The 12,132-nt window shown below is 40.2% G+C and overlaps 1 protein-coding gene across 1 annotated transcript in view; it reads right to left on the bottom strand.

The window, feature by feature from the left end:
* Positions 1-12,114, bottom strand: part of lin52 (lin-52 DREAM MuvB core complex component) — a 100,231-nt gene extending 88,117 nt beyond the window's left edge. The window contains exons 1-5 of the mRNA XM_080202292.1: positions 11,885-12,114; positions 8,999-9,073; positions 7,933-7,970; positions 5,601-5,667; positions 3,020-3,103 (exon numbers count right to left, since the gene is read on the bottom strand). Of these exons, the coding sequence (XP_080058418.1) occupies positions 3,020-3,103; positions 5,601-5,667; positions 7,933-7,970; positions 8,999-9,073; positions 11,885-11,903 (283 nt within the window). The 5' untranslated portion in view covers positions 11,904-12,114. The remainder of the gene's footprint in view (positions 1-3,019; positions 3,104-5,600; positions 5,668-7,932; positions 7,971-8,998; positions 9,074-11,884) is intronic.
* Between the last annotated feature and the right edge of the window lie 18 nt (positions 12,115-12,132).

Genomic DNA, 12,132 nt, shown 5'->3' with positions numbered 1-12,132 from the left:
GAATGGCGGGGCAGGCTCGAAGGGCTAGATGGCCTACTCCTGCTCCTATTTCTTATGTTCTTATGTTCTTATGTTCAATCACAAGTCATTTATCTTTTGCCTTGAGTCTATGTTTGTCCAGTTTTTAATTTTCTAAACAATCAGACAATGCAAACTTCCCCATCTCCCACCTGCCTCAATCACATCCACGTCTGAGCAGAAACAATATCCCCAAGACACACAGCTGCCTGGACTACTCTTCCCAAAAATAAATTCCAACTGTTCAACAAAAATGCAAAAACTTCACAAACACGCTTAAAGGTTTGGTTTCAACAGCTTTGCACCATTCAACCCCAGCCACCCCCAATTACATCCAACCAAATTTCTCCTGTGCTACCATAATTCCCAGGACCCACCACAGATACAGAATTGCAATATACACATGAAATTGTTCAGCTCGTTTATATGGAACAAAAAGAAACATGCGCTAAAAACTGAACAGAAGTGATGATTTCACCTTCTTATTTCAAAGGGAGGACTAGAGGTGCTGAATATTTAAGATCAATTAGCCTCAGATCTTAGATGCATTCAAGAGTGGGTAAGAGGAAACCTCACCTCCATTTGGCTTGATATTGAAAGTCTGAGTATTCTTTACAAGCTCTGTTGTTTCTTATGGATTTCAAGACAATACCTGACAAATGTGAGATTCCGATAATGAGCAGCGCTCAAGAGCGTAACACTCAAGCGTGGAGGACGGTCCGTAAGCATATGGAAGATCTAATTTGACTTCCGCTCTCTTCCATTCAGGATAACCTAGATTTCCCACCACGTCTGATAGACCATGGTTTCCATATATGGAAGGTTAGGGGCCTCATTCGTATGGGTGACGTGTTTAATGGTGCCTCCTTGTTATCTTTTAAGCAACCATGTCAACAATATGATAGGGCAGCACGATATCACAATGGTTAGCACTGTTGCTTCACAGCTCCAAGGATCTGGATTCGATTCCCGGCTTGGGTTGCTGTCTGTGTGGAGTTTGCACATTCTCCCCATTGTCTGCGTGGGTTTCCTCTGGGTGCTCCGGTTTCCTCCCACAGTCTAAAGATGTGTGGGTTAGGTGGATTGGCCAAGTTAAATTGCCCCTTAGTGTCCCAGGATGCATTAGTAAGAGGGATTAGTGGGTAATATATGGGATAGGGTCTGGGTGGAATTGTTGTCAGTGCAGACTCGATGGGCTGAATGACCTCTTTCTGCACTGTAGGGTTCCTATATCCCAACATTCTCTTTTTTCAGATATTTACAAGTTAGAGACTTTATTCTTAATAACAAGTCTCTGCACCTTGATGCTAATGGCTCATCAATAGAAAGAATCCTAATATCTACGCAACCAAAGCAATTAATCAGCAAGTTTTATGACACATTATGTTCGAGATACTGTGTGAATAAGTTAGACACTCTGCAATCTTGGGAGAAAGTGAGTATTGATTAGGAGATCTGGGGCAGTGTCTGGGAAAATGCCAATAGAATCTGAGTCTGTGAATAGAATGAAGGAGACCAAACTTAAAATATTACATATATTTCACCATATTACACCAAGCTGAAGGCAGAGGATAGACCCAGCAATATCCTCAGTGCCAAAAATGCAAAATGATGAAAAGCGACTACACAGATTGTGTCTGATCCTATGTCAAAATTACTGACCTACTGGTCAAGCATACTTCGAGCCTGAGAAGATATTTGATACTCCCTCAGAGTTTGATCCTTTGTACTTGATTCTGGGGCTCCCAGACAAAAAGATAATTGATGCCAATGAGAAAATGCTGTGCAATATCCTAATACTTGCAGCACAGAAAAATTTCCTTTGCTCCTGGATTAGTGATAAATATCCTTCTGCACAGTATTAGCATAAAATTATTATGGAATATATCCCAGTGGAACTCCTTACCTGTATCCTCTGATATACATGAATGCGGATGCATTTGGGAACGTTTGGAGCCCCTAATTCAAATATACAGGTTCTATATCGTCTGACTCCTGCAAGGTTTTCTGTAGCTTATGTAGCACTGTCTCTAATATACTTTCACGAGGATGTGTGCCATTTCATAATGTTTCCAAGGCTTTATCCTCCTCTTCTCCATCCTGTTACTTCCCTTTTTTGTACATGTCGAAGTGCTGGATAAACTGAATACAGTGAACATACTGAACCAATTGTGTTGGTTCCTTCTATCTTTTTCTATATGTATATATGGCAAGATGATCAACCAGTGAGAGTGTGTTGCATTGTTTGTAAAAATGGAAAAACTCTTAATAAAAATATAACTAAAACATATACATGTGAAAGAATTTGCTTCAATAAAGTCAATAGTCTATCAGTGCACAAGTCAGATAATCTAATTCTCAGCTAATAAGATCAGTTCTTGAATGTATTAATTATCTTTCTATTTGCTGATATTTTAGATACATCAACATCCACATTATACTGCATATTATACAGCACCTACTAAATCAGTTTGGCTTCATGAGGAGCCTTGATGCTTGCTCTTCACATTCCTCTCAAACCATGAACAAGCAAAGATCTCAATTCCATTTGGATGCACTATGCCTAGGCCTTAGTTGTACCTGATTGATTGTCGATTTACATCATGTTGTGCTATTGCCTATGAATGCAAATCGAGCAGTTTGTTATGGAAACAGATTAACCCTCTCAGTGCTGTTTTAACTAACGTTTGAATGAATCAATTCATTGGACCTTGGTCCTGCTGTTATCTTTACTTCAAATTAGAATTGAATGTTCGTGATTGTCATTCTCTATTTCTCAACACAAACACACAGACAACACGGCAAACAAGGAGAAAAGATAGCAGGAGACTCTTGTTGCTAAGGAACAACAGTCTTGGGCAGCTAAAACCAACAGCAATTATATTCTTCAAACAGTCTGTGATCTACGATCTGTATTTAAAATTGTCATTATTCAAACTCAGATTATTCCAAAATTGCAGTATTATAATTACACATGATTTCCAATTGAAAACATACTTACATTCATCTAGTCCTAACTGGTAAGCAAGATTCTGTAGTCCTCGTACCTTCTCCATTAATTTAGCAGTAGTAAGACTTCCCAACTCTGATAACAAAGGCATCCAAAGGAATTTTATTAGGGCACATTATAGAAGTGATGTCAATCATATGTCAGGTATGTTCAAAATGATTGATATAGGTGAAAATATAAATACACAATTTAGCAAATGACCCTTGGAGAGGGGTGGGGGGCATAGTGGTGGCAATGTCATTGGATTATTAATCCAGAGGCCCAGGCTAATGCTCTGGGACATGGGTTCAAATTCCTCCATCTCAGCTGGTGTACCTTAAATTCAATTAATACATCTGGAATTGAAAATTAGTCTCCATAACGGTGACCATAAAACTATCAACTGGGTTTTCCTTTAATGTGTAGGAAATCTGCCCTCTTTACCTGCTGATCTTCATGTGTCACCACAGCCCTCTGAAATGGCGTTATAAACCACTTGGAGAGGTAACAAATGCTGACCTTGCCAGTGGCACCCACATCCCATGAAAGAATAAATTAACAAAATAAATAAATAACTTTTGAAATTTGCATGACATTATTAAAATTTTTTTTAAAACCATACAAAAATACTCTATTAATTTCCATCTGTTTTTATTGTCTTTCAACATAAAACATTCCAAGGTTTTACAAAGCAGAAACAGACTTCAAAGTCCTGGCAAAATTAAGACAAAACATGTTTGAACAGAAATGTTATGCAGGCTTTCAAAACAGGATTTGAGTCATTCATTAAACTTGAATATTTAATATGAATTGAAAAATAGTGGCTAGTTCCTCTACTATCACCCCTCTCATTTCTTTTCAGCCTTGTGTGCATGTGAGATGATACGTGCACGTTTTATACTTCTATGTTTATGTATATTCTGTGTAAGGGTAAAACTGTCTCTGTGGGTGTTCAAGGTTAGAGAAAGGAGAGGTTAAGAGATTGTTGGGAGTCAAATTATCTGTGGAATCTAAGGTATGAAAGATTAAACTGATTCTCCCAAAAATACTGAATTGGCAGGAAAACTGTTCTAGATGGCGACAGTTCTGATTATTCAGTTTCTCATCAGAACCTCCACACTCTGCAAAGGGCCCAGTCAGGAATCTCGTTAAAAACCGACGAAGTGGAGCCTATTCACACCGTTCTGGAGCTCTGCACATGCACAGTGGCCCCAAATTGTCAAACTCCCATTTGTTAGCCAGTTCAGGACCCCTGCAGTGCTGCTCCTCCAGCAGCACCGACGGCCTGCCAATCGCAGCCACCACAGCAATTCCCGGGCCAGCCCTGACCGCTCCCCACCCCATCCCAGAGCAGCCTAATGCCCAAGCCTCCCACCCCCTGCAGTGGCAATTTCCCCCCAGACACCCCTGCCCACCCCAGTCGCTGCCCTCCATTCCATCGCAATGCAGAATGGCAGCGATTGCCTCCCTCTTCATTCCAGCGGAGTCTCCCGCTAGTTCCCCGGGGAGCTAGTCTGAACCCTGCTGGAATGAAGTACTTCTGGCAGGGTGGGAGATAGGTCCTGATAATTAGCAAATATACATATTTAAAATAAATTAAAAACAGATTTGAATGACTTACTTGCCTTCCTGCCAGTTTCTGGTATGGTCTGGCCAGCAACTCTGGGAGATGTGCATGCGTTCCTCGTGCATGCGCATATCCCCGTTCAAGGCCGCACATGCGTGTCTCCCCGCCAGACCCGCCAGAAATGTCATGGATGGGAGAATCGCGGCTGTTATCTTTTTGCATTTGTAACGAGGACTTAAGGCTTCTCGCCCTTTTTTTGCAAAGGTCAAGTGCAATTTCTGAGTTGAGTTTTCATGGAGCACTGCTGGATGCTGATGTGGAGTTCAGAGTGACATGAAGGATAAGAAAGAAGACGGAGAATTAGACAGTCTTTCAGCTCTGCTGCTATTGGTGGAACTTCATGTGGTTAAAGCGCTGACTTGAACCCAACAGGTGCAGCTTGACTCAGTGTTTGAGCTATGGCTGCAGCAAGTGCCCGAGCTCCAGGCCAAGGTTGCTGAACACTGTCAGAGTGATAATGAAGACGTCAGGAGAGCACTCGCCCCACAGACCGGATCTACTTCGTGAAGTGGGTCCTGTTTGATTGCTGTGGATTCAAAGTTGCAGATGTCTTTTGCCTGAATATCTCCGCTGTATCTTTCCCTTTCAAATTTCGATTGCCTTCATTAACTGAGTCATCTAACACTCACCTTAACTAAACTTTACCTTTCCATTTGCTTTTATAGTATCTGTTACACTTTAAAAATATTTTCTTTTCTAGCACTCAATCCTTTTCAGCTCCCTTCTACACTTCCTTATGTTCTTTGTGATTATATGTAGTGTTCTTAGTTCTAATTCTGCCACGTGCCTTCCTTGTAATGTGTTCTATAGTCTAAGGTTCTAAAAGGTGTTAGATAAATGGAAGTCATTCCTTCTTCATAGCACCCACTTGTAGCATCATGCATTAGTACTCCGGGGCCCTTGTCCAATAAACTACCCGAGGTTGTATAGCAGTTAAGTAATGCATAGATTAAGCACAGTCAATACCTTTAAGCATGTCAATATCATCCTTCTCAAGTTCCGCCATCCATTTGGGTGGAGAGCTGGTAATAGGCTACAAAACAAAAATAAAAATCAGCCTTAATTTGTAAAAGTATCTTACAATTCATTCTTTACTGACTGAATTTTGTATTTTGCTTCTAGAAAAAGTGTTTGTGGGCATGGGTACATTAACACTGCACTTTCATCTTTGTGATTGATGCTACTCAATGGGATAGTTGGATAAAAACCATCCCACTGGACATAAAACATAGAACATTAGAGCACAGTACAGGCCCATCAGCCCTTAATGTTGTGCCGAGCTATGTCCAATCCCAAGATTAAGCTATCCCCTCCCTATAATTCTGGAGTGCTCCACGTGCCTATCCAATAACCGCTTGAAAGTTCCTAAAGTGTCCACTATCACAGCAGGCAGTCTATTCCACACCCCAACCACACTGAGTGAAGAATCTACCTCGAACATCCCTCCTATACCTCCCACCATGAACCTTATAGTTATGCCCCTTAGTAACAGCTACATTCATCTGAGGAAATAGTCTCTGCACATCCACTCTATCGATCCCTCTCATCATCTTTTAAACCTCTTAAGTCGCCTCTCATCCTCCTCTGCTCCAAAGAGAAAAGCCCCAGCTCCCTCAACCTTTCCTCATAAGACCTACCCTCCAAACCAGGCAGCATCCTGGTAAATCTCCTCTCCATTCTCTCCAATGCTTCCACATCCTTCTTACAATGAGGTGACCAGAACTGAACACAATATTCCAAATGTGGTCTCGCCAACGGCCAGTATAATTGCAACATAACCCCGCGGCTCTTAAACTCAAACCCCCTGTTAATAAATGCTAACACACTATAAGCCGTCTTCACGGCTCTATCCACTTGAGTGGCAACCTTCAGAGATGTGTGGATATGAACCCCAAGATCTCTGTTCCTCCAGATTCCTTAGAACCCTGCCGTTGACCATGTAATCTGCATTCAAGTTTGTCCTACCAAAATGAATCACGATAGAAAGGAAGAAAAGATAGATAGAAGGAGATGAAAGCTGTGTTCGTGCTACTCAGTATGAATTAAAGATTGATTAATGGACAGGGAGTAGACAATCAGCTTAAACTAATTGAGCAGGGCACCAGAAGGATCAATGCTAAAACCTCGGCTACTTAGGATAGAAAATTAGAGTTATTGTTTTAAATGGTGAGAGATGAGTAACAATGGGAATTCAGAAGGACCTGTGACCTCATACACGAATCACAGAATGGTAACATGCACATAAACAGGCAATCAAGAAGGAAAGAAATTCAGAAAGCAAACAGTGTGTTAGCCTTTAGTACAATGGGATCACAGTAGGAGAGTAAACAAATATGACTACAATTGGATAGGACATTGTTGAGACCACACCTAGGAATTCTGTACAGTTTTGTCTCCTTTCTTAAGGAGGGATATATTTGCCTTTGAGTGCAATGAAGGTTCTGGAGATCATGAGGAAACAATGAGTAGTTCAAGTCTTTATTTCATAGAGTGAAGAAGAATGAGAGGTGAGCTCATTGAAATGTATACAATTATTGAGAGGCTTGACATAGTAGACGCTGGTAGGGTGTTTACACACAAATCTAGACCACGAGGCCACAGTCTCAGAATAACAGGCTGACCACTTACAGCTAAGATGGGAAGAAATATCTTTACTCAAAGGGTTGTGAACCTTCCGGAACTCTCTGCCCAAATACTCTGGATGCTCAGTCACTTAGTATTTTCATGTCAGAGACCAATAGATCCTTTAGACACAAGAATCATCTGGGGATATAGCAGGAGGGCTTAGCTCAGGTAGAAAATTAGCCATGACCTTACTGAATAGTGCAGCAGGCTTGAAGGATCAGGTGGCCTACTTCTGCTCCTATTTCTTATGTTCTTGGGATATTATCTAAAACAGAGTTTCAGATAGATATAAGAGAAACTTTATCATATTCATTTATTTCTCTAGTAAGGATCATTTTTGAAAAAAATTGTTTTTAACAAAACTTTCATTTCAATTTAATAAGAAAAGAACATCTATTAATACATGTTTCAACTAGAAACTATAGAATCTGAAAAGACTGAGCACTTACTGTTTGAATAGAAGCCAAGGATTTTATAAAAGTCATCTATCTACAATTATGGAGATGAAATTCTTCCTGTTGGTAGCTTTAGCAAGCAGAATATCCCATTTTAACAGGAATTCTAATTCTGTACAAAATTATTTGCTATTTACTGGAGTAAAGACATCAAATGATGAATTCATACCATGGATGATTTTTTAAAAATTAAAAAATTATGAGGACATCATACTTACACTTTTGAAAGATGCTGCAAATTCCGCTACCCCTGGCACTGAAAGAGACAATGAGATTGGCTGTTTTTTTTTTAACATCAGTAAAAAGTGTTAGCGTTAAAGAACAAAATAGTGTTTCATTTTGGAGATTCCAAAGACAGATATAGCACAGGATAAAGGCAGAAAATCTCCCTTTGCTCTGGCCTAATGTTGTCAAAATTTCCAAAAGCTAGCGGCTTTTGCTACCAAATAATCCTGTTGGACATTAACCTGGTGTTATGAGACTTCTTATTGTGTTTACCCCAGTCCAACGCCGGCATCTCCACATCATGACTAATGCTGTGCCCCAGTATTTGGACACCCCTTCAGTACTGATGTGAATTTTCCCAGTGTCTCATACCAATTCTCGCTTCAGAATTAAGCCATCAAATTCAGTTCAGCTTCACACACTAGGAACTGAGTTTGGACCTCACATGTACTTTACACTGGACTCTTACAACCAGCTCAGACAGGAGGTTTCTATCATCAACAGTCTTGGTTCAAATTCCAGTTCAAGAATAGTATATTAACCTATTCCATCTCTTTATGGAACTACATTTGATGACAATACACTTTATATACTGAGTTTATCTCAGTCACCTCCTTTATTGTTGATATAGCAATATTCCAGCTCGTAGAAACCTTACATTTCTATCAACTTTTATACAGCTCTATTGTAATTTGGAGCAAGTTAACACTGTTCAGTGCATGCAATTACCTGTGACTTTTCGGCCCCATAGTGCTACTGTGGAATGCGACCACCCTGTGCCACCCAATCTATTTCACGTATTATCCTGAGGGATGCAATTTACACACTGTGGGCTCTCCAGTGGCATGTACTCTTCAGATCACTCCACGGACGAAGCACTATTTGCATCATACAGTGGTCATACAAGATCCCTTCCTAATCCACATGGGGTTCCTGTGTGGTGCATTGTAGGTTCCATTCCTTTCAACACTGATTATTCAGTTTGAGCTATACATTTTGTTTTTAAATTGATAAGCATCAGTTGTTTTCTACTGGTAAATCATCACAGAAATATCTCACTTTGTTCTGGCCATAAATCTGGTGAAGCTCGATCGAGTTTCTCAAAGCTCAGCAAAGACTGCTCCAAATGTGCACCTAATGGCAAAGAAGCAGGATATAAATAAAGAGGCCAGGAGTGTTCAGGTCACATATTTTACAAGACCTACATTGGTGGCCCAGTGGTTTTCATAAATTAACAGCAAGGATGTGACGGAACCATGTATTCTCCACCATTATTTTTGGCCCCAGGAGAGAAAAATTAGACAAGGAGTTAACACATTCAAATTGTCACATCCAGCAGTTGAATGTGTAGAGTTCTTTCAGAATCCTACACACAATTATCAAAGCTCCAATACTGGATTTATGTGGAGAAAACATGAGTATTGTCATACTTTAGCTCTGGATGTCTGCTGTAAACTAATGTTCCTCTTGTAACAGAGGGGCTACAGCACCATCTCTGGAGTAAGACAGAATAACAGAAACTACCACTACAGCATTGCCCAATAATTTCAATATGCTAATGAAGTTAGTATTACCAACTCAAGGATTTTAAGAGAGTTAACAATTTACCTGTGTGATGCTCACAGTAAATTTATAATGGCAAGCTTTTTCTTTACAAAAGATGTGTAATGGACAGACTTTAGAAACTTGATCCCCTAGACACAAACTACTGGCTGTCAGGCATTTTATGTTTAGATGGGCAGTTTCAATGTCAAATATTGACTTAAAATCATTAACCAGACAGGAAGATGGACAGACATCTGCATGTGCACCAGTTTTTCTTTCTAAATAACCTACCAGGCAATCTATAGTAAAGAAGTCAAAGCTCAAAGAAACATAGGAACAGAAGAATGTGATCCAGCTTCTTGAGCCTCTTCCACCAATCAGATCATGGTTCTATTTGCCTCCTTTGGTTGCATATCCCTTAATAACTACCCACACTGATCAAAAATTGGCTAATCTCAAGTTTTTAAGTTTTCACTTGACATTCTATCCACCCCAACAGTTTTCTGGGGAAAAGACTTCTACTATTCTTTCTGTGAATAAATCCTTGCGTCTTCAAGTGAAATAGGGTTACATGGCAGCTTTTAAATGAGCCAGTTATGAAAATGTGATTCAGCATCCATTTAAAAGGTCTTCCATTCTGCCCTTATTTATGGCCTGTTATTGATGTTCAAAGCCCACATTTAGCATCTTTGGGGAGATTGACAAATTTGCATAGACAGTTTCCATTATACGTGTGAATATAATCGCTCATGGCAGTGCACTTGGGGAACCAGGGCTATGCATACTCTTGTAATAAAGGACAGAATCTTACTGCAGTGCAGCAAATAACAGATGTACCAGGATGGCATCAGAGACCAGGGACTCTGTGCAACAGATCGCATTCCAAACAGCAAATAAGACACGAGTTTAGTTAATTATGTTAGTTGATATGTTTTGAAAAACAAAGTTTTGGTTAACATTGTGAAAACATGCATCATTTCTAAATCAGTGAGAAATGGGATTAGAAATATCAAATTCTGGAGATGAGATGTTTATCATAGGAGGAGAGATTTAACAGTTTAGGCCTATACTCTCTGGAATTTAGAAGAATGAGGGGAGATCAAATTGAAGTATACAAGATGATAAAACATATGGATAAAGTAGACATGGAATGGATACTTCCTGTTGTGGGGCATTCTAGGATAAGGGATAGCAAATTTAAAACAGAATTGAGGAGAAACTACTTCTCCCAAAGAGTTGTGAGCCTGTGGAATTTGCTATCCTAAAGTATAGTGGATGCTGGGACAGTGAGTACGTTTAAGGAGGGGTTAGACAGATTTTTAATTGGTAATAGGTTGAAGGGTTATGAGGAGAAGACAGGAAAATGGGGATGAGGAGCACATCAGCGATGATCAAATGGCCTGATTCTGTTCCTATATCTTAGAAACTAATGACTCCAGTTAAAATCATATAAAACTATTGCACATGGAGAGTGTAGAAACTAGGGAAAATGTTTCTTCACAAAGCAACTTATCTAAAATTCATTGGGTAAAACGGTACTGGAAGCGGATTTAATTATAGCTTATTGAGTGGAATTGAACGTATACTTAGAAATGTATAAGAAAACGGTAAGACCATTGGGGCTGGGGAATTTGGACTGGGTAACTCTTTCAAAGAGCTAACATAGGCATGACAAACCAAATGAGCAGTATGACAGGACGATTAAGAAATGCCTCTTCAAACTGAGTTGTCAAACAGGATAAAATAACGCAGGTTTGGAATGGTTTTAAAAACAATAATAATAAGATGCAACAATGCAGAGTGTGGGTTAAAAAGTGGCATTAGGATCCCTCGGGATGAATTAAGATGAGCCGAATACGATATTAATGGTTCGTGTTTGGAGTCCCATATGAGATCATACGTCTTGAAGAATAATCGTATTAAACTTGAGTGTTCTGAAGTCAAGTGGGACTCGTTGCTCTCTCCACCGATGCTGCCAGCTTTTTCATCACTTGCTGCTTTTATTATGTGAAGTCGATGTGATAGTATGAGGAGCAGACAAAAAAAGGAACAGATCTGTTAAATCCTAACAACTATGAAATTTCACTTTCGAAATATAATCCCTAAATCGAAATAAATTAACCCGGGGACGGAGGAAAATAATGCCCAGGTTAATTCAACCTTCCCCTCTGTTTCACTCCTGAATATCTTAGACTGACTGAGGGGAGGGGCGGTTGCTGTGGTAACCCACCAACATCTTAAGCGAGAGTTATGACACGATTTGTTTTCCAAAGATAAAGCACAAGTCCATTCTTTTCACGGGAGTCTGGATTGTGAGAGGATCGAGTAGCCGGCTGCTAAGGAGCGATGTCCGCTCAGCAGAGGCTCCTCTCTCTCTCTCAGAAACAAATTGGAATTTACCCGCACTCGGCGACGCCATCTTCCTAGCACCGTCACATGACCCAGCGGCAACCAAACACCAGTGACATGATTAATGCTTTTTTTTCCTGGGAGACCGGCCTTCCCAATTTTAAATGCGATGTTGACAGGAAAAGCCTAACAGTATTTTTTAAAAGAGGGGCTTAGGCCAAAAGTCGCCTTTTTGTCAAGTCGGCCGACGGTTATCCGTTCGGGTCTCGCGCGAGATAGCTCGCGCCGAGGAGGAGGGG

The sequence above is a fragment of the Carcharhinus amblyrhynchos genome, chromosome 14 (assembly GCF_965287045.1).
Source record: "Carcharhinus amblyrhynchos chromosome 14, sCarAmb.v2.hapA, whole genome shotgun sequence".
Taxonomy (NCBI): Eukaryota; Metazoa; Chordata; class Chondrichthyes; order Carcharhiniformes; family Carcharhinidae; genus Carcharhinus; species Carcharhinus amblyrhynchos.
The sequence above is the reverse complement of the archived record's forward strand: the minus strand, read 5'-3'. Positions and strand labels throughout refer to the sequence as shown.